The sequence below is a fragment of the Phocoena phocoena genome, chromosome 15, assembly GCF_963924675.1.
Source record: "Phocoena phocoena chromosome 15, mPhoPho1.1, whole genome shotgun sequence".
NCBI classification, from domain to species: Eukaryota; Metazoa; Chordata; class Mammalia; order Artiodactyla; family Phocoenidae; genus Phocoena; species Phocoena phocoena.
Window position 1 is genome coordinate 64,254,789 of NC_089233.1, and position 22,480 is coordinate 64,277,268.

General features: G+C 50.9%; 1 protein-coding gene across 1 annotated transcript in view; it reads left to right on the top strand.

Moving 5' to 3' along the window:
• Positions 1-22,480, top strand: part of CEP250 (centrosomal protein 250) — a 38,684-nt gene that overhangs the window by 14,639 nt on the left and 1,565 nt on the right. Inside the window, exons 15-31 of the mRNA XM_065892694.1 lie at positions 104-297; positions 522-649; positions 835-1,004; positions 7,065-7,232; positions 7,639-7,773; positions 9,052-9,195; positions 9,830-9,960; positions 10,885-11,023; positions 11,971-12,313; positions 13,161-13,282; positions 14,278-14,398; positions 15,438-15,559; positions 16,033-18,651; positions 20,270-20,383; positions 20,563-20,718; positions 21,129-21,230; positions 22,175-22,237. Coding sequence (XP_065748766.1) covers positions 104-297; positions 522-649; positions 835-1,004; positions 7,065-7,232; positions 7,639-7,773; positions 9,052-9,195; positions 9,830-9,960; positions 10,885-11,023; positions 11,971-12,313; positions 13,161-13,282; positions 14,278-14,398; positions 15,438-15,559; positions 16,033-18,651; positions 20,270-20,383; positions 20,563-20,718; positions 21,129-21,230; positions 22,175-22,237 — 4,971 coding nt within the window. The remainder of the gene's footprint in view (positions 1-103; positions 298-521; positions 650-834; positions 1,005-7,064; positions 7,233-7,638; positions 7,774-9,051; positions 9,196-9,829; positions 9,961-10,884; positions 11,024-11,970; positions 12,314-13,160; positions 13,283-14,277; positions 14,399-15,437; positions 15,560-16,032; positions 18,652-20,269; positions 20,384-20,562; positions 20,719-21,128; positions 21,231-22,174; positions 22,238-22,480) is intronic.

The following is a 22,480-nucleotide window of genomic DNA, read 5'->3' on the forward strand; positions in this document are numbered from 1 at the left end:
CAGAGCTGGGTCCAGAATCTGAGGAGCCCATGGCCCTAATCTGGTGATAGCAGCCCTGGGGGGATCCTGCCTCCCTCTGTATCCCATCAGTTCTTCCCCTCAGGCACATCACCAGCAGGAGGCAGCCTTAGCTCAGGTGGAGCAGCTGCATCAGGAGGCAAAGCGACAGGAAGAGGCGCTTGCCCGGGAAGTCCAGGAGAAGGAGGCTCTAGCGCGGGAAAAGGCGTCTCTCGAGGTGCGGCTGCAGGCTGTGGAGCGGGACCGGCAGGACCTCTCTGAACAACTGCTGGGGCTCAGGTAGGGTCTGGACCTGGTTCTGCCAAGGGCAGAGAGAGCTTTACAAGGCAAGGGGGAGCCAACCTAAGTTCCTTGCCCAAAGTATATGGGGCCTAAATGAGTTATGAATTTGTAATTGCCTCCCCGCCCCCATATTCTCTCTTGGTGACCAGTAGTTAGAACCCAGTTCCTCTTAAGGAAGGGGCTTGATGGGTAAGAACTCTCCCAATTCCTGAACCTGACAGCTCAGCCAAGGAGCTACTGGAGAGCAGTCTGTTTGAGGCCCAGCAACAAAATTCTCTGATAGAGGTCACCAAGGGGCAGCTGGAGGTCCAGATTCAAACCGTCACTCAAGCCAAGGAAGTAATCCAAGGTAAGAACCCAACTTGGATGGGCGCACTTCATTCCACAGGGATGTTGAAAGCTTGGAAGACAGTGGGAAGCTATTAGAGCCAGGCCCAGGGCCTCTGAGATGGGAGTTCCTCATGAGGTCTGGGGAGAGGGGTGAAAGATGGAGGACAGAGGCTCAGAGACAAGATCCCATCCCTGGCATCTTAGGGGAAGTGAAGTGCCTGCAGCTGGAACTGGACACTGAACGGAGCCGGGCAGAGCAGGCACAGGATGCAGCAGCCAGACAGCTGGCCCAGGCTGAGCAAGAGGAGCAGGCTGCCCTGCAGCAGCTGAAGTCAGCCCATGAGGAGGAGGTGAACCGGCTCCAGGAGAAATGGGTAGGTGGTGGTTGTGGCTAGGGGATGGGAGAGACAGACAGCAGCAGGTATTCCTGCTTATAAAAGTGAAATCTGAACAGGACTAGTCTGGTTGGTCACCATGGTGCAAAATCCAGCTTCTAGCTAGTAAATGAGTTAATGTATGGAAAACACTAATAATAGTTCCTGGTATACAGTAAGCTCTATATTTGTGTTAGGTATTATTGTTGTTGTTGTTTCTGTATGTATAGAGACTTAAGAGTGGATCCTGGGATTTAGGATCGATAAACTGGCCCCAGGGTGTAAAGGGAGCAGAGGAATGCCTTGGACCTATTATTGCCCAATTCAGAACTGTGTTTCTTTTGTCTTTTAATTATTTAATTTAGTCCATTTGCTTTTATTGTGATTATAGGCATATTTGGATTTATTTCCACCATCTTATGCTATTTCTTTTGCCTTTTTTTTTTTTTTTTTTTTTGTGGTACGCAGGCCTCTCACTGTTGTGGCCTCTCCCATTGCGGAGCACAGGCTCTGGACGCGCAGGCTCAGTGGCCATGGCTCATGGGCCCAGCCGCTCCGCGGCATGTGGGATCTTCCCGCACCAGGGCACAAACCCCTGTCCCCTGCATCGGCAGGCAGACTCTCAACCACTGCGCCACCAGGGAAGCCCTCTCTTGCCTTTTTACACCGTTTGGGGAGGAGAATTCACCTTTTTTAACTTCTTTTAGAGGGTTATATCGGATTATTAAATTGTATTCTTTTCTCACTTCTTTTTTCCTCTCTACTACTTTGGATGATAGGTACTCTACTTTTTATTCTTTTAGTTGTTCTTTAATATTTAAAAATACATACTTAATAAAATCTGAAGTTAATCAATATATTTACCCTTTTCCTGAATGACACAAGGACCAGAGAACATTTTACCTGCATTCACTCCTCCCAACCTATCAACTGTATTAGTCATTGTGTTTAGTTATTACTAGTTGTTAACACCATACATTATGTGTTTTGATTATTTTATACAGTCAATAATTGTTTAGATACACTGAAAATTTTACGAGGTTTTTTTGCTCACCATTCCTCCTTGCGTGTCAGGCTTTCTATCTGGATTTGTTTTCCTTGAAGTAGAATTTCCTTTGGTGAGGGTATGTTGGTAGTTAATTGTCTGAAAATGTCTATTTTACTTCTTTTTTATAGCTTTTTCCTTTTTTTAATTTTATTTTTTATTGAAGTATAGTTGATTTACAATGTTGTGTTAGTTTCAGGTGTACAGCAAAGTGATTCGGTTATATATATATATTATGTCTTTTTTTTTGCAGATTCTTTTCCCTTATAGGTTATTACAAAGTATTGAGTATAGTTCCCTGTGCTATATAATAGGTCTTTGTTATCTATTTTATATATAGTAGGTATATATGTTAATCCCAAACTCCTAATTTATCCCTCCCACTTTTATTCTTGAAAGATAGTTTCACTGGGTATAAAATTCAGGTACAAATTGTAAGGTAACCATTATTTTCTGTCAGCACACTGATTATTCCATTGTTGGTATTGAGAAGCCTCTAATTAGTTGTATGTTAGAACTTGGTGTAACCTTCAGGTATCTTAACTTTCTGTCTTAGATTTTTCATGTGTACTTTTTCTACACTGTATTCTGGGTGATATTTCTTCAGACCCCTCTTCTATTCACTAATTTCCCTTTTCAACTGTGTCTAATCTGCTTTATAATCTATTCACCAAGTTTTAAATTTTATTTATTAAATATTTTATTTCTCAACATTCTGTTTGGTTATTTTTTCAAATCTTCTTGGTCATTTTTTAGTGTCTTCTCCATAATTTATATTTGCAGTCCCTCTTTTATTCTTTAAACACATGAAACATACTTTTATGCTGTCTAATAATTCCAACACCTAAAATCTTTTTGGATCTCTGTTATATGTTGTTTCCCTTGGCTCTCACTGATGACCTTGACCCCTATGTGTTTTGTGATTCCTGACTCTGAACTCATGTTCTCTGGAAATTTTTCTGTGGGAATCCTTTTAGGCCTGAGGCAAAGGAGATTTTCCTCAGAGATTTGCTTTTGCTTCTCTGAGGAAGCTGAAGGACTAGCATCCCAGAACCACCTTAAAGTACAATTTCTGTTTAAAGTTTTTGGGCCACATTCAGGCCCTGAACCCACATGAACACCAGCCTATGGTTATGAATTCTCAAGTGATATATATATATATATATAGCCCTTTGTGAAGGTTAAAACAAATTTTCTTGCTATTCCCTTCTGTACAGTGTTTTGTTTTCTCTCTCCCCAACTTTTTCTCTCTCCCTTTTTCTTCCCCTTTTCTCCCTCTCTCAGGTTTATCCATTTACTGAGGACTGTAGCCCAGGGATGGGTGGGTGTTTTTCTGAAGAGCCACATTGGGCCTTGCAGACCATACAGTCTCTGTCACACTCACTCTTCTCTGCCGCTCTAGTGCAAAAGCAGCTGTAAACGACATGTATGTAAATGAGCATGGCTGTGTTCCGATAAAACTTTATGTATGGACATTGAAACTAAATTTCATATAATTTTCACATGTCACAAAGTCTTATTCTTCTTTTGACTTCTTATCAACCATTAAAAGCATAAAAACCACTCTTAGCTCACGGGGCCAGGTTTGGCCCATATGCCATAGTTTTCTGACCCCAGATAGCCCTTTGGAGGTCCAGCCTTATGTCTCCTGTCAGGCTCCCCACCCTTTGTTTTCTGTTTTCTTTGCCCACATTGCCAGAAAATGAATTTCAAGGTTATTAGGTAAAGCAAATACCTCCAGTGGAAAGCCTGTTCTGTGCTCATTTACCTCTTTAGATCACAAGTATTGCTTTGATTTTGGCTCCAATGAAATTTTCATTATTTTCCTGCTGGCTCAGTGATACATTAAGATATATACTTAATAGTTAAATTGGCTTTTTTTTTGTTTGTTAGTTTGTTTTGCCCTTTTACAGGTGGAGGGTTCAGAGAGCTTGTTTGTCAGATTTCTGGAAATGGAAGTTGACTTGTGTTTTGTGTGTATTTGTGATTTGATAGTTATTACAAGGCAGACTTGTTGGCAAGATGGTAGCCAAAAGTTTGCCTCTTTTTAGAATTATGTGCCTAGATTATAGTAGGTACTTCAAAATATTTATTGAATGACCAGTGTCCAGAGGCAGTTCAGTTTCCCAGCAAGAATCAGGCATACCACCCACTGAAAACCCTACAAGTAAATGAAGCTATAAAACTTCTGAATGATGTGTTACCACCTGATGTAGACTTGGTATCCGTGGAAGGACTGACCATCTCATGGCCACACCTGAATCATGGGAAAGTCTCTTCCGTCTTTTCCTTTCTTCTCAGTCAGATAATCCCCCTGACTTCTGATTGTCTGACTTTATGATCTCCCTACTGATTGAAAGGGTTGAAAGCCCACATAACTCTCGAGAGTCTGTTAGTTTTTTGTTTTTTGGCCACGCCACACAGCATGCAGGATCCTAGTTCCCTGACCAGGGATTGAACCCAGGCCCTTGGCAGAGTCCTAACCACTGGACCGCCAGGGAATTCCCAGAGAGTCTGTTAGTTTTAACAGTGCCTGCCTTGTCCTGGAGTCCTACCAATTAGAAAAACTCTTAGGGGTTATATTCTCCATTCTTCCATCTAGTGTCTGAATCCCCTTTAATAGCAGTGATAGTGGATATTTACTTACTGAGCACTTTCCCATGCCAGGTACCATGCTGAATGCTAGTCACGTTATTTCAGATAGCCTACACAACCACCTAGTGAGGAAACTGAGACTTAGAGAAGTCACTCAGGGTTACCTGGCTAAGAAGTGGTAGAGCAAGGATTAACCATTTCTTAGCATTTATGCTATGTCCACTTCTACAATATCCCTTCCAAGGGTTGCTTAGCTTCTGTTGTATTCCATCCATTGGAATGCCCATTTATTTTTAGATAGATCTAGTTATTAGAAAATTATTCCTTAAGCTGAGCCAAAATCTATTACCTGAAACAAATCAGCCTTAGATTTGCTTGGAATACCTCACCAACATGGTTGATTTCCTCTAGACATGATACACATCACTCATGAACCAGTGTGCAGAGTATTCTGATCCACAAACTAGGCAGCAACGCTTGACTGCTACTTCCTGGACATCACAGAATTAGCCCTTCTGGTAGCCATAACACACTTCTAACTCATATTGAGCAAATAGGTCAGTTTTGTTTTGTTTTTTTTGACACTTAACTACTATTAAATTCACCTTTCCCATATTCTTACAGTTGGCTTTTTGAACCAGAGTGTATGATTTGATATTCATAGCTGGCCTATTAACTGTGGTATTATAGATCACTGTTCTTAAGCATCTTAATAGTGCAGTAGCTGAAATGTGATTCATTCAAGCAATGCTGAGTTCTTACTGTCTGCCAGGCATGATGCTGGGCATTGAGGATACAGCGGAGAGCAAAGTAGACATGGTTCTCCTGATGGAGCTTCAAGTCTTGGGGGAAGATAGGTATTAAATAAATTAATACATAAATGAGTAACTGATGATGGAAGTTCTATGAAGAAAAAGAACTGGGTGATAGAAGAAGAAGAACAAAAGGGGACCGTTTTGAGCGTATGGTCTGGGAAGGCATCTATGAGGAAGTGTCATTTAAGCCATGAGTGACGGTGGGGTGGGAAGAGCAGTCCAAGTAGAAGGAAAGCATGAGTCAAGGCCTTCAGTAATGGAGGTGCGTGGTGTCCTCCAGGACCTGAAAGGAGGCCAGTGCAGCCAGAGTGTAGCAAGTGAAGGGAGAGTGCACAAGACGATGTTGGAAAGGGGTGAAACACTAGAGGCCTTCCCACTAAATGTGGATAACTACGACTTACAAACATTTTAAAGGAAAGGTGATGAAGATGATGATAGCTATTGGCTACTGAATGCTTTCTGGGTGCTCAGCACCATTTAAAGTGCTTTACACGACTTACTTCACTCGTGAGAACAACCCTAGGAGGACCCTGTTGTTATCCTCATTTGAAAAAAATTTTTTTTAATTTTATTATTTTTTACACAGGATTTATTTAGGCCATGCTGTGCAGCTTGCAGGATCTTAGTTCCCGGACCAGGAACCAAACCTGCGCCCTCAGCAGTGAAAACACAGAGTTCTAACCACTGGACCGCCAGGGAATTCCCTGTCCCCGTTTTTATAGATGAGGAAACTGAGGCACAGAGATGCAATAGAAATGAACTGAGGTCACACTAGTAGTACTGGGGTAAAGAGTGTAACCTAGGCAGCCTGGCTCCAGTGCCCTTCACCACCATCCTGAGATCCTAATAGAGGGGCTGGATTCGTCTAGGAGATCAGGGAGGGTGTCGGTCACTGATGGACCTCTGGGAGGACCGGGATGCCCCATCCTAACGCTCTTGTATCGTATAGGAGACAGGCTCGGCCTGGCTTTTTGGGAGGCTAATCCTGTCACCCTGAGCAGGGGAGTGGGGACAGCAGAGAGCGAGTCCGCCCCCTCAGTTCGCTGTTACAACCACCAACCATGATGTGCTTGCTTTAAAATAACAGATATTTGGGGCTTCCCTGGTGGCGCAGTGGTTGAGAGTCCGCCTGCCGATGCAGGGGACACGGGTTCGTGCCCCAGTCTGGGAGGATCCCACATGCTGCGGAGCGGCTGGGCCCGTGAGCCGTGGCCGCTGGGCCTGCGCGCCCGGAGCCTGTGCTCCGCGGCGGGAGAGGCCACAACAGTGAGAGGCCCGCGTACCGCAAAAAAAAAAAAAAAAAAAAAAAAAAATAACAGATATTTGTAGCTTATATGAGGGACAGTTGTGCTTTAGAAAACACTTTTCCATGTATTATACCATTTGATTTTTTTTTAATAAATCTCATTTGATCCTCATAAAATTTGGCGAGATGGGCAAGGCAGGATGATTAGCCTCACCTCGCAGATGAGGAAGCAGGCTTGTCACGTGAGGCACCAAGGTCACACAGCTGGTGAGCAGTAGGCTTCTTGCCCTAACCCAGTTCTCCTTCTGCCTCCTCTCCTCACCCCCTCGGCTCTAACGGTGCTTCCTTCGTACGGCCAGGAGAGAGAGCGCTCCTGGCACCAGCAGGAACTGGATAAGGCTCTGGAGAGCCTGGAGAGGGAGAAAATGGAGCTGGAAACGAGGCTGAGGGAACAGCAGGCAGAAACGGAGGCCATGCGGACACAGAGGGCAGAAGAACAGGCCGAGGCCGAGAGCGCCCTGTGCCAGGTGGGCAGCTGGGAGGACTGGGAGGCACGTCCACCCTGTGATCCCCCTACCTTGGGCCACTTCCTTTCCCACTCCCGAGGGTGGTGCTGCAGGGGCTTCCAGAAGAGAATGTAGCTTCCCACTCTGTTCCCCATGAGCAGGTGATCGGTACCGTTAGCTGCACGGCCGGCGGCATGTCCTACTTCCTGAGGGAGGGCTGTCGTTTACCACATCCTGTCAGCTTGCAAACCAGCAGCAATCTTCGTACTTCCTGGCTCTCAGTCAGTGGGTCCAGACCTTCCTTCGCCCTCAGCCCCCACCCCATTTGCTAGAAGAGCCCTAGAGCAGCTGGCGTGTGCTTGTGGCCTAGTGGGTGAGCATGGTGACCCCTAACCCAACACGCCCTCGCCCTCCTGCCCCTCCACAGATGCAGCTTGAAACAGAGAAGGAGAGGGTGTCCCTCCTGGAGACACTGCTGCAGACCCAGAAGGAGCTGGCAGATGCCAGCCAACAACTGGAGCGGCTGAGGCAGGACATGAAGGTTCAGAAGTTAAAGGAGCAGGTACGGAGGGTGGTTCTGGGCAAGGAAGAAGAGGCAGCATTGATTTATTCATTCACATTGACCTGCTCTTTGGCACTTCTTTGCACCGGGCCCTGCCTAGGTGCTGACATTTGACCAACAGAAAGGTGTGGCACAACGGTGAACATGACAGTCATGGAGTTCTAGTGGCAGAGCAGACACAAAATAAGTGAGATAATTACCGGTTGTGATAAGGGCTGTAAAGGAAATAAATAGGACGATGTAATTGAGAGTGATTCAAAGGAGGCCTCTTTGGACAAGGTGGTCATGGAGGGCCTCACTGAGAAAATGACATTTGAGCTGAACCATTAAGGTTGAAGAGCCAGACCCGTAGAACAATAAGGATGAACCTTGAAAGCATTATGCTGAGTGAAAGAGGCCAGTTACAAGAAGGCACACAGTGTATGATTCCACTTGTGGGAAATATCCAAAACAGGCAAATCTACAGACAGAAAGTAGATGAGTAGTTGGGAGTGAGGATGGGGGATGGGGAGGGTACAGGATTTCTTTCTGGAGATGATGAAAATGGTAAAAAAATGATCATGGTGACAGTTGCACAACTCTGTGAATATGCTAAGGCCATTGAATTGTATGCTTTAAATGAGTAAATTGTAGGGTATGCGAACTGAATCTCAATAAAATCATTAAAAGGAAAAGAAAAGAAGCCAGCCATTTGAAGAACAGGTTAGGCAGAGGCAAAAGCTATCATAAGGGCCTGGGACAGGCAGAAAGGGCCTGGGACAGTTCAGGACAGACAGGAAGCAGCATGATAAGCTTGGGGGCAGGAGCCCTTTGTCAGCCATGGTAGGACCTTGGACTTTGTTCTAAGAGCAGTGGGAACATGTTGGATGGTATTTAAACAGCAGAGTGGGACATGAGTTATTACGTACATATTTTAAAATACTTTAGCTGCTGAGGGGAGAATTCTGTGTGTGTTTGTGTTTGCCTGCTTGCACGTGGGCATGGTGGCATGAAGTGGAAGCAGGGACACCCGGCAGGAGGCTGCTGCAGTGGTCTGGGTGAGGGACCCTGGCCGAGAAAGCCTGGGTGAGCAGTGCACTTGGTGAGGGAGGAGAGGGAATAGGAGGTGAGGACTTGAGGTGACAGGGTATCATGGAAACAACGTGGATAGCTGGGCCCTGCCTCAGCTTTTGGCAACCCAACCAAAACAACAGTATTTATACAACACGGATTGCTGTAACATGGATTTCAAGACCAAGGAAGCTTTCTTCTGCTCCCTGCTGTCTTCTCCCTTCGCAGGAGACCACTGGGATGCTGCAGACCCAGCTCCAGGAGGCTCAGCGGGCGCTGGAGCAGGCAGCCCAGCAGCACAAAGACAACCTCGCTGCCCTCCAGGAAGAGGCCGGCACCCTGCTGCAGGATAAGATAGACCTGCAGAAGCAGGTCCCTGCTCCTCTCTCCCAGCCCAGCACCCTTCCCCAGCACAGCCAGGCTCTCCCACTCCCTCTGGCAGGACGGGGGAACAACCTTGGCTGCCTGAGCCTGGGACGGGGAGGGGAAGCCCCAGTGCTGAGTGGAAAAGTGAAGGGTGCTCAGGGCTGTGCACGTGCCTCCCAGATCCCTGGGGTAGTTAGTAACCTCTCTCAGTGGGGACCACAGACCTCATATTTTCTTGGCAGCCCCATAGATCCAGCCTCCCCATAGATCCAGTATTTTTATACCAGATTGCTTTTCCTTCTCAAAATCCTATATCAGATGATGGTCGGGTTGTTTACTTTTAAAAAACTACAATCACTTGCTCATCACTTGGCCTTTGGACAGAGTTACATTCAACCAAGGTTTTTATTTGTGCCTGCCTCTATACAGCATATGTGAGGCTGGGGAGACAGGGGACTAGGCTGGATGGTACTGGCAGAGGGAGGTGGATAAGAACAGCATGTAAGGGTTGGCAGGACCTCCAGAGCTTTGAAAATGGGCTGGTGACTCTGGTAAACCTTGAAGGACCCTAAAGCCCTAGGTGAGAAGCATCCTCCCACCAACCTTCCTGCCCTTGGTCCTCATGCCCTTGACTTTCCAGGTGGAGGACATGAAGTCTCAGCTGGTTTCCAAGGAAGACTCCCAGAAGTTGGTGGACCAGGTTCAGGAGAAGCTGAGAGAGGCCCAGGAGTGTTGCCGAATTCAGAAGGAGCTGGAGAGAGAGAAAGCCAGGTAGGCTAGACAGGCCATGGAGCTGGCTTTTGCCTGTCTGGGTCCAGGGGTCACTGTGAGGTTGACAGTTTGCTCAGGGCACCTAACCTCTCACGTCTCCAGCTCTGGGCTGTACAGGTAGCTGTGTGGAGAGGGCATGGTCCTTGTCTCCAAAGCTCATGCTTCATTCATTTAGCAGATATTTAGAGAACACATAGCACGCACCAGACACTATGCCAGGGGTTGGGGATATATTAAGACAATAGAGTCTCTGCCTCAGTAGAATTTCTCGTTTTGTGGGGAAGACGTTAATCAAATAACCCCCAAAAGAAAGTATTGCAGATTATGTTACCTGGAGTCTGAGGAGGGAGAAATCCTTTTGTTGATGAAACTAGAGGCAGGAAGACAAGGTAGGAGACGGGTACAATTGTCCAGATAAGAGAACCAAAGCTGAACCGAGGTAGGGTCGTAGGGAAGGGGAGGAGGGAAGGGGTTTAAGGGGTGTTAGGGGAGTTGGAATCAGTTATTTGTAGTCTTAAAGTGGACTCAGGTGGGATGAGGGGAGGCTGCTGTGATGTGGTCAAGACTTCTAAGGGTGAATGGAGGTGCCATTCAGTGAGCTGGGGAACATAGTAGGGGTGACTGGTGGGAGGGGAGGTGCAGAGGGGATGGGAAGAATTGGACATGTTGAATTTGAGGTATTGTATAGATATTTCTGGAATTTTCTAGAGAAGAATAAACTGTGAAGTTGAAATGAAATATAGGCATGAAGGACCTAGGAGCACTCAGTAGGTGCTCAGTATATGGAGGCTTTTATTGTTATACTGGAATCATTATCATCACTGTTTCTATTAATTATTAATGCTGTGTTAGAGCAGTCAGATGAGAAGGTAGTTCTTCATTCCCTGAGAGAATGACCCAGCCCTCTGAACCGTCTCTTTTTAGCCTGACTCTGTCGCTGGCAGAAAAGGAACAGAGACTCCTTGTTTTACAAGAGGCTGACTCTGTTCGACAGCAAGAGCTGAGCTCCTTGCGCCAGGACATGCAGGAGGCCCAGGCAGGGCAGAAAGAGCTCAGCGCCCAGGTATTTCCCACCCCACTAAGAGCCCTCTTCCTTGGTGGAAACCTCCTTCTGGAGTCGGCAGGTGATTGCTCAGTCACGCTGAGACCTCAGCAGCCCTGGCAGGAGGGGGAAGCCAGGACCGGGCTGGGTGGGGCTTGGGAACCTGACCCAGAGTTGAGAACGGACCCTGTGGGGAACCTGATGGCCCAGAACACAGTGCCCAGAGGGGCAGAGCTCACACAGGCCTGGTTCAAGCCCAGCCGCTGCCAAGTGTGCCTGGTCTGCCTGGCAAGACACAGCAGGGGGAACCAGTATTACTCCAGACGGGGTCAGCGGCAGCCTCTTGCTTCCAGGGACTCAGTCTGCTCACAGCAGGACCCCAGACCTTGTGCACAGAGGAAAGATGGGACTGGGAGGAGAATAATGAGGAAGTGAGAGCTAGAAGTAGACTGCGGCAGATGAGGACCCAGGTCTGCCTGTTAGATGATCCTGGGTGTGACTCCCAACTCTACTGCTTCCTGGTTGTGCGAACATCACTTTATTCAACCATAAAACAAGGATGATAATTCTTAATCATTATAGGAATATATAAAGTGTCAGGAACACAGTGAGCATTCAATAAATGGTAGCCATTAGTATCGTGACTGGTCTTTTTAGGCTCAGTGTCAGTGTTTCAGGCAGATTTCTAATCATAGCAGGGAGCTGGCATAGTTGCCAGGGGGACCAGGGCCAAAGCCCATTTGCATAGCCCAGGCCCATGTGTCAGGAGTCCGTAGGTGGGCATGTAGGTTAAACCTAGGGTTACACTCATTCCGGAGCCCTCCCTTCCTGCTGGAGAGCTGAGCCTACTGAAATCCTCCCAGCCCCAGTCAAGGTTTGCACAGGGATTGAGTGGGGTCAGGCCCGGGAGGGTCTGGGGAGAGGGTATCCGTTCCCTGCTCAGAGTGACCATACTTCCTCTCTGGCAGGTGGAATTACTGAAGCAGGAGGTGAAGGAAAAGGAGGCTGACTTTCTGGCCCAGGAAGCACAGCTGCTGGAGGAGCTAGAGGCAGCTCGAGTAACAGAACAGCAGCTACAAGCTTCCTTGTGGGCCCAGGAAACCAAGGCAGCCCAACTACAGCTGCGACTGCGCAGCACGGAGAGCCACCTGGAGGCCCTGGCAGCGGGACAGCAGCCTGGGCACCAGGCCCAGGTCCAGCTGGCCAGCCTCTGTTCTGTCTTGCAGCAGGCCCTGGGGTCTCCTTATGAGAGGGGGCTTGAGCTGAGTGGTGGAGGAGACTCGGCTTCCTCCCTCTGGGGCCCTGAGCCAGGTGAGGCAGCCACCCAGGAACTCAGTTCTTTGGTCAAAGCCAGGCCTAGCTCCCAGGGGAGAAGGGAAGGGAATGCAGTTCCTTAGGCAATACTCATCAAGGCCAAGGCCACAGACTCTGGGATTAATTCAATCAGAGTTTGAACCCCAGCTCGGCCATTTGCTAGATGTGTGTCCTTGGGCAAGTCACCTCTTCTCTTTGAATTTGATTGTCTCAACTATAAAATGAGGGTGTTAAAAGTACTTACCGGGACTTCCCTGGTGGCGCAGTGGTTGAGAATCCGCCTGCCAATGCAGGGGACACGGGTTCGATCCCTGGTCCAGGAAGATCCCACATGCCATGGAGCAACTAAGCCCGTGCACCACACTTACTGAGCCCATATGCCACAACTACTGAAGCCCATGAGCCTAGAGCCCGTGCTCCGCAACAAGAGAAGCCACCGCAATGAGAAGCCCGCACACTGCAACGAAGAGCAGCCCCCTCCATCCGCAACTAGAGAAAGCCCGAGCACAGCAACGAAGACCCAACGCAGCCAAAAATAAATAATTTTTTTTTAGAAGAAGTACTTACCTCTTGGGATTTTTTTAAGGAGTTAATGAGATGACAAATAAAATCGTTCACACAGTTCCTGGCACTTATTAAATGCCTAACAAATGATAGCATTTTCTAATGCACATCACAGTGCCTGGCACGTAGGTATGCAGACAGGGCATGATGAACAAACTGCTGAGAAGGGGTTCTTTGAGGAGAAGAGGGATGGGTGGGAAGGCCAAGGCCAGGTCTGGGAGGTATGGCTGTTTCTTTTCATAGTGCAGCCAGGTCAGGAGGTGTTTCCTCATTTTTTCAGACCAGAATGGAGCTAGGATCCTCTTTAAGAGATGGCCCCTGCAGACGGCTCTCTCAGCTGAGGCGGTAGCGTCTGCCCTCCAGAAGCTTCACCAAGACCTGTGGAAGACGCAGCGGGCCCGGGTATGTGTCTCTGTTCTCCTTCCTCAGGCTCTTCACCTACGCCGAAAAAGACTTGTGAAGCACTTTGACCTGTTTTATTTCTGACGTAAAGTTGGGATGAGTTCCACCTCTATCACTTACTACCCGGCAACTGTGAATAAAGCATTTGGCATCCTGGGCCTTGGTTTCACTAGTAAAGTAGGGCAAATCGTGCCTGCCTCACAGGGCTGTGAGGAATAAATGAGTGAGGGACTCGAGTGAGCCCTGTAAAACGTGATACTCTGTATAGACCTGTGATACCGTTTTGCATCGTTTTCCTCTCAGCCATGAATTGTTCTTGGTGTCAAGACCTCCAAGAAAAACCTGACAAATTGGGGATCACTGAGATTTGAGGTTGCCATTTATAGGAACATTCTAGACCTAAGACTGAACTAAATGTCCCCCAAATTCCACCTCACAGTGAACCCATCAGTCAGTAAAAATTGAGTGTCACCTATATATATGCCAGCCGCTCTGAGCTAGGGATACAAAAAGGAGAAAGACCTGCTCTCTGCCCTCAAGAAGACTTGTGACAGGGCTGAGCAACCAGACTGCATCCTAAGATAAAGCAGATCTGATAGAAATAATTGGATCAATAACAGATGTACATGATAATAATAGGAGGAAGGGACAATTGGGAGGGTCAGAAGGAGGGAAGCAGTGACCTTTGAGCTAAGCTTTGAAGTAGGAGTTTGGGGAGAGGAGAGGTGATCCCGGGCTAAGACTTCAGCAGGAGTTCTGTTTCAAAGACAGACGAGTCAGAAGGGGAACCCTAGGCTCCAGCCATTTGGAGCAGAGCCTGTCATCCCTTCCAGGAGCCAAATGCACATGAGTTCAGAGGTAAATAACCCAGCAATCTGAGAGTAGGTCCGTGATGGCAGACCCTGACAGGCTGAGGGAAGAGAGGGATCGGGCCCTGAACTGGGGCGGCTTTTTGGAAGATGAGGAACTTGAGTTCCACACCCTTTCTTTCCCAGGATGATCTGAGGGATCAGGCCCGGAAGCTGGAACAGCGTCTCACTGATACAGAGGCTGAGAAGAACCAGATCCACACAGAGTTGCAGGCTCTGCAGAGACAGCTCTCCCAGAACCAGGAAGGTGAGAAGCTTAAGGCAGGGGTGGGTTTGGGGCAGAAGAAAGGAAAGGCAGGAAGCCCAGTGGGGCAGGATCAGGCCTGGGAGCCACTCCTTACTGCTTACCCACAACTGTGAGATTTACCTAGAGGCGTCTCCAAAGGGGCGATGACCCCCGTGAACTATTTTTTGTACTTTGCTTGGCCTTTGAGAGCCGTCCTGGAAGAAGGGATTAGGAGGAACAGATTTGGTGAACTGAGAGAAGTTGCTAGCTAGGCTTCTGTTTTATCTGTGAAGATTTAAAAACTGGCACCCTAAGGTCAGGTCTATAAGAACATTGTAAAATTCTATGTCTTTCATCATTTATCAGTGTTACTTATTTTGTTATCTCCAACTATGTTCTCAAATGATTAACCTTTGACAGCAGAAGGATTATGGGCTTGTTTGGGAGACAGGAAGAGGGGGAAATCTGGGGAGAAGCTACCTGTGCCACAGCCAAGGGCTAGGAAGGGTGGTGACTACTAGGAAAGGAAAGGAGAGGGGAGGGTCTTGCAACTCAAGGCTCAACTGTAGAAGGGAAGAAGACAACGTGGGGAGTGGGTCTGGGTCTTAAAAGTATCCCAAACGGCTCCCTGAGAGCCACACACATACAGTTGGGTTCTGGTGCATTTTGCAGAAATGGAGGGTACCCTGCAGAGCAACCCTGGTCTCGAGGAACCTCTGCAAAATCATAGACTTAGGGACTGGAAAGGACCTCCAACATCATCTAGCTCAACCCTGTCTGGAATCCAAAGTTGAGAATCTGTGATCGGGATGGGAAGTGTTGGGATGATTGTCAGGCACTGCTGGAGCTGGGCAGCAGATGCAGACGCGAGTCTGGAAGCAGCAGGGAGCCTAGAGAGACAGGAGCAGCTGGCAGACGGGTGATGCCTCTATGAAACTGGGTGTAATCCTCTCCTTCTTGGCCTTTTCCTCCTTTGATTCTATTCCCCATCTTCCATCTGCCTCTACGTCCCTCCTTTCCTCCAATCATGGTTCTTCCTCCACTACCTGTCTTCCCAAAGAGAAATCCAAGTGGGAAGGAAAACAGAACTCCCTAGAATCTGAGCTGAGGGAGCTGCGTGAAACTGTGACATCCTTCCAGAGTCGCTTACAGCAAGCAGAGCTCCAGGGAATAGAAGCCCAGGTAAGGTGTTTCTGGTTTGGGGGAGGGGTTGCTTCAGGAGTAGTCCCTCAGGGCCCGGGATCGAGCCCATCCTGGCCCATGGTCGTACCCCATCCATATGTAGTGCCCAGCTTCCTTCAGCAGTGTCTCTGTTTCTCTGGCTCTCCCCACATCCCTGAGGGCCATTATTAAGGCCCTAGTGAATCCTCCTTTAATTACTTTTTCTGAATTGAGGTTGAGATTTTTGTCCCTTTCCCTGAAGGACTAGAGTCTGGGATGACTCATTTGCAACAGTTTTTCCCCTCTGAGCACAGCAGAGCCCGGGGTAGGGTAGGGATATTCTTTTACAGTATCAGCCTAAGTGGAACACCCAGTTCCTTTTGCCCAAATCCTTGACAATGCTGGTGCCGCAGAGGAAGGAAAGGAAGGGCCTGTGTTGGAGTGACAGTTTCAGGGAAGTATAGTTTAAGGTGGTTTTGCATCTTGTTTTGCAGAATGAGCGAGAGTTACTGCAGGCAGCCAAGGAGAACCTGACTGCCCAGGTGGAACATCTCCAAGCATCTGTGGCAGAAGCCAGGGCTCAGGCAGGCGCTGCCGGGGTCCTGGAGGAAGACCTGAGAACTGTGCGCTCAGCACTGAAACTGAAAATCGAGGAGGTGGAGAGTGAGCGCGAGCGAGCCCAGGCCCTGCAGGAGCAGGGCAAGCTGAAGGTGGCCCAGGGGAAGGCTTTGCAGGAGAATCTGGCTCGCCTGGCCCAGACCCTGTCTGAAAGAGAAGAGGAGGTGGAGACTCTGCAGGGAAAAATCCAGGCGCTGGAGAAGCAATGGGAAATGCAAAAGGCTGCTTTGGAAGTGCTGTCCCTGGACCTGAAGAAGAGGACCCAAGAGGTGGATCTGCAGCGAGAACGGATCCGGGAGCTGGAGGAGTGTAGGTCTGTTCTAGAGCATCTCCCCGTGGCCGTCCAGGAGCAAGAGCAGAAGCTGACTCTGCAGAGGGAGCAGATCAAGGAGCTTGAGAAGGACCAGGAGGCGCAGAGGAACATCTTGGAGCATCAGCTTCTGGAACTTGAGAAGAAGGCCCAAGTGATTGAGTCCCAGAAAGGACAGATTGAGGACCTGAAGAAGCAGCTGGTTACAATGGAACGCCTGGCCCTGGACCTAGAGGAAAACCATCACAAAGTGGAATGCCAGCAAAAGGCGATCGAGGAGCTGGAGGGCCAGAGGGAAATGCAGAGGGTGGCTCTGACCCACCTTACACTGGACCTGGAGGAGAGGAGCCAGGAGCTGCAGGTGCAGGGCAGCCAGATCCAGGAGCTGGAGAGCCAGAGCACCCTCCTGGCAAGAGAACTCCAGGAGAAGGACCAGGAGGTGACGTCCCAGCAAGACCAGATCAAGGAGCTGCAGAGGCAGAAAGAGCATCTGACTCAGGACCTGGAGAGGAGGGAGCAGGACATGGTGCTGCTGAAGGAAAGGATTCAGGTCCTGGAAGATCAGAGGACCCTGCAGACCAAGATCCTGGAGGAGGACCTGGAGCAGATCAAGCTGTCCTTGAGAGAACGGGACCGGGAGCTGGCCTCTCAGAGGCAGTTGATGCAGGAGCGGGCAGAGGAAGGGAAGGGCCAGAGTAAAGCTCAGCGAGGGAGCCTGGAGCACATGAAGCTGATCCTGCGCGATAAGGAGAAGGAGTTGGAATGCCAGCAGGAGCGTATCCAGGAGCTTCAGGAGCACAAGGACCAGCTGGAGCAGCAGCTCCAGGGCCTACACAGGAAGGTGGGGGAGACCAGCCTACTCCTGACCCAGCGGGAGCAGAAGATAGTGGTCCTGCAGCGGCACCTGCAGGAAGCCAGGGAGCAGGGGGAGCTGAAAGAGCAGGCACTTCAGGGTCGGCTGGACGAGGCTCAGAGGGCCCTGGCCCAGGGTGCCCGGGAGCTCGAGGCCCTGCAGCACCAGCAGCAGCAGCAGGCCCAGGGCCAGGAGGAGAGCGTGAAGGAACAGGCGGGCTCGCTGCAGCAAGCTCTGGAGCAGGCCCACGCCACACCGCAGGAGTGCCAGGCTGAGCTGGAGGACCACAAGGAACACGCGCAGAGGCTCCAGGAAGAGCTGGCAGTGGAGAGACAGCGGGTCCAGGCCCTGGAGGAGGTGCTGGGTGACCTAAGGGCTGAGTCTCGGGAGCAGGAGAAGGCTCTGCTGGCCCTCCAGCAACAGTGCGCCGCGCAGGCCCAGGAGCGTGAGGCGGAGGCCAGGACCCTGCGGGACAGCTGGCTGCAGGCAGAGGTGATGCTCCAGGAACGGGACCAGGAGCTGGAGGCCCTCCGGGCAGATGGCCAGTCCTCCCAGTGTCGGGAGGAGGCTGCCAGGGTCCAGGCTGAGGCTCTGCAGAAGGCCCTCAGCAAGGCTCAGGCCACCCTGCAGGAGAAAGAGCAGCATCTCCTTGGGCAGGCAGAGCTGAGCCGCAGCCTGGAGGCCAGCACGGCCACCTTGCAGGCTGCCCTGGACTCCTGCCAGGCACAATCCCGGCAGCTGGAGGAGGCCCTGAGGAAGCGGGAAGGTGAGATCGAGGACCAGGACCTCCGACACCAGGAGGCCGTGCGGCAGCTCCAGGAGGCACTTGCCCAGAGGGATGAAGAGCTGAGACACCAGAGGAGGCAGGGACAGCTGCTGGAGAAGCCTCTGGCCCAGCGGGGCCTAGAGGATGTGACCCAAGAGAAGCAGGAGCCAAGGCACGAGAGAGAAGAGGAAGAGACGAGGGGCCTTCGTGAGAGCCTAAGGCAGCTACGGTGGACTCTAGCCCAAAAGGAAGAGGAGATCCTGGAGCTGAGGAAGGCCCGGCCAAGGAAGGATCTGGAGGACTCGCCCCCCAGCCACAGAGCCTCCCCAGGGGAGGAGCTGTCTTCCACACTTGATTCCTCAGCGCCCACGCTGCAGCGGGAGCTGGAGCGACTACAGGTGGCCCTGAGGCAGACGGAGGCCAGGGAGATCGAGTGGAGGGAGAAGGCCCAGGACCTGGCACTGTCCCTGGCCCAGAGCAAGGCCAGCGTCAGCAGTCTGCAGGAGGTAGCCCTGTTCCTGCAAGCCTCTGTCCGGGAGCGGGACTCAGAACAGCAGAGGCTGCAGGTGAGTCACCCCGTGGGTGGGAAAGGCTGGGGCAGAGCCCGGTCTGCCTGGGCTCTGGGGCTGCCTGCACCTCAGGGTGTGAGAAGGCTGAGGTCACGAGCACCTCAACAGAGTGGAATCCAGGTTACTGTGCTAGTGCGGTGGGGGAAGATGTGGCATCCACAGTCCCTGCCCTCCTAGAGCTGATGGTCTAGTGGAAAAGCAGTTATAATGCAGTGCCTAATTAGGGTTGGTGCCTGACACGTGAAGTTTCGTGTGCTCTGAGCATACCGGAGGGACCACCCCACCTTTCCTGGTAGAAGTGGTGTTTAAGATTAGATCTGAAGGGACCAGTAAGGAAAGAGCCAAGCACAGGTTGGGGGAGGGAGAGGAAGGAGGAGGAAAGAGAGCGTGGAGTATCTGTGAGGGAGTTCAGGCTGCCAGGGACAGAGAAGAGGCTCTGGCAAGAGAAGAGAGGACAGCAGGGGGCCATCATTTAGGGCTTGTCAGCATGTTAAGGACCTGGGTGACCAGTGCGAAGTGGATGAAGAGTTTGGGGCAGGGGAGTGACACGATCGGGTATATAGTTCAGAAAGATGGCTCAGGCTGCCGGGGGAGCAACTGTAGACCTGGGAAGACTGACCAGGAGAGAAGTAGGAATGGTTATTATCTTCATTTTATAGTTGAGGAACGGCAGTTAAGAGAGGTTAAGTAACCTGTCCAAGGTCATCCAGCTAGTAAAGGGCAGAACTAGGGTTAGACCTAAGCAGGCTGGCCTCGTACTACTAAGCTCCTTCTCTCTCCCAGACAGCCTCCACCCACACGTGTACCTTCCGTTCCTCTTCTCTGTCTGTCCTCTTGACCTTTACCATTTATGAACCCTAGGGTGCCTAGAAAATATCTAGCACTAGTCTTCTCATTTATCTAAAGGGGTTTAATCCCAGAGGCTTAATCTAAACTTCACGTGGTCTTTGTGTGTGTGTGTGTGTGTGTGTGTGTGTGTGTGTGTGGCTGCGCCTCCCGGCATGTGGGATCTTAGTTCCCTGACCAGGGATCAAACCCACGCCCCCTGCATTGGGAGTGCGGAGTCTTAACCACTGGACCACCAGGGAAGTCCTCATTGTGGTCATTTTACAAACGAGGTAATTGGGGTTTGGAAAGAGCCCATAACTTTACCCAAGTCATATAGCCAATACGTGGTGACACAATACCCGGTTTTATGTGATTCCTGAGTCCGTGCTCTTTCCACAACACCTAGTGCTCCCAATTGTCACTTAGCTTAGGGGAGATCTAAAACGGGAGTTCCCTGGTGGCCTAGTGGTTAGGGTCTCACTGCCGTGGCCCTGGTTCAATCCCTGGTCGGGGAACTAAGATCCCACAAGCCATGCGGTACGGCCAAAAAAATAAAAATAAAAATAAAATAAATAAAATGAGACAGGTTTTAGTCCTAGTCCACCATGTATCCTTGGGAAGATCCCTCTCTGCTCCTTAGTTTTATCCACCTGTAAAATGAAAGTTATCCACTAGAATAGCTCAGAGATGCCAGGAAAAGTAAGATTATAACCTGATGAGAAAATTGTTGAGGACGGAGGGTGGAGCGGGTCTTCATATGAGGCCATAATGGTGTGACTCACCCCAGGATGAGTTGGAGCTCAGCAGACAAGCTCTGGAGAAGGAGCGACTCCACAACCCAGGCCTGACCAGCCGAGCAGAACGGGGGCCCAGAGGAGACCCCGGCGCCCAGCTGGGAGAGGTGAGCTGGGGGCCTGGTGGGAACAGATGGCCCAGGAGGGAGCGCCTGTCCAGGGGCTTGTCCCCTTCCCCTGGGAATTGGGTCCCTGAAGCCCAGACCCAGGCTAGTCCTTTGCCCTCTATCTGTTCCTCACCTGTCTGAGGGGCTGCCCGGCTGAGACTGACAGGTCTCTCCTTCAGGTCTCGGGGGCGAAGACTGAGCCGAGTCCTGAGGTGGAGGAGAAGCAGCTCTGGGAGCAGAGGCTTGAACACCTGCAGCGAGCGGTGGCGCGGCTGGAGGTTGACCGAAGCCGACTGCAGCACCACAATGCCCAGCTGCGGGCCACCCTGGAGCAGGTGGGTGACTCCCGTCCTCAGCTCCCTCCCCGGTCTGCTGGGCATGCAGCCCCCAGAGCAGGGGTTAGTAAACTATAGCCCAGGGGCCAAATTCGGCCCACTGCCCGTTTCTGAAAATAAAGCTGTTTGGAGACACAGATCGAATGGCCCACAGTGCCTAAAATACTACAGAAAAGGTTTGCTGGCCCTACTTGAAAGGCTGAGGAGGCCGGCCCCACCTCCTCTGCCGCAGCAGCACTTTGCACTCAGGGCTGCCCCAGCAAGCGCTCTCCTCAGCCCAGTTCAGCTTCCCATGGCTGCTGGCCCCTTATACGTGCCCCACCCTCACACCGGCCTCCTCTCAAAAAAGGCGGCTCCGCTCCAGACCCAGAGCCAAGCCAAGCCCTAACTTCTCACTCGCATCTTGGCAGGTGGAGCGCGAGCGGAGGAAACTGAAGAGGGATTCCCTGCGAGCATCGCGGGCGGGCGTCCTGGAGAGCGGTGAAGCCACGGCACCGTCACCCACCCAGCAGGTTTGTCTATTTCATTGACTGCAGCCTCAGGAGAGCCCAAGCCCAGCCACTAGAAACAGCCCTCTGCAGTGCGTATCCCAGGCTCCCCTTGCAAGGGGAGGAGCCACTCCAGCCAGTCCGTAGGGCCCCTCCTGACCGGCCTCTGCCCCACCCAGCACTGTCCCTGACCCGGGAAGGAGGCCCAACATCAGTGGGCGGGGCTGGAGTCAGCCCTGCTTTCTGAGGAACCCAGCCTTCACTGATACGCAGTCCACCTGCCCCCCAGACCAGTGCTTCAGGCTCCCAGGAGCAGGCCTCATGGGGCTTCTGGTCTCTCCCTGCATGTAGGTGTTGGGTGGTACTTGCCGGACCTGGATGTTCCTAGGAGCTTGATAGCAGCTTCGTGGACCTCTTAGACTTCCTTGCCCTTTGCAATACTGAATTTACAAGATATGGGTCCAGGGTATTTCCTGGGGCCAGAAGGATCTGGGGGAAGACACCACAAACCAGCACTCTTTTAGTTGAGTTATGTCAGTAGACAGCCTTGGGCCCTGGCAGGTAGGGACTGTTTCTGGTGTCTGAGCACCTCCTAACCCTCCATCCCCCTTCCTTTAAGGAAAGCTTCCCAAGGGACAGACCCCTTGTCTTACTTCCCCTCTGCATCCTTAGCTCATGGACCAGGGCTAGCACAAAGCAGGTGTGTGCTGAACTTTAAATGAAGAGGTACCTCAAAGAAGCCAGTCCCATACAAGCCTTTGGGACATTTGGCCTCAGGTCTCCATTGCGTTGGTTTGGGCCCTCTGGGGCTTCTCCTTGCCCCAGGGCCATGGTGCCCCAGAGAGTTCAATCTGAGTTCAGGCACTTCTGGCCCATAGCCCTTGCCCTGGTCCCCAGGATTGTGAGGAGGCCTGCACAAACTCCAGTGGAAAGCCTGTTCCAACAGGAATGGCATTTGTCTTCCACAGGATGGAAGAGGAGGACAGAAGGGCTCCTCAGATGCCAGGCACGTGGCTGAACTGCAGAAAGAGGTACGTTCTAGAAGGATCCATCTTCTAAGCCCCTTTTCCCTCCCTTGCACTCAGGCAGCAAGGCTTTGGTGTCTGCTATGTGCTTGGCCCTTTGTGCACCTCCAGCAGGGAGAGGGGAAATAGTTCCTGCCTAGAGAACTTCAGCCCTTGTGGGAGGCAACAGAGCCCCGTCTCAACTCCACCTCCCACACTGAGTGGACTTAACCTCCCATGTGCTTAGGGTGGGACTGGCGAAGAAAGCAC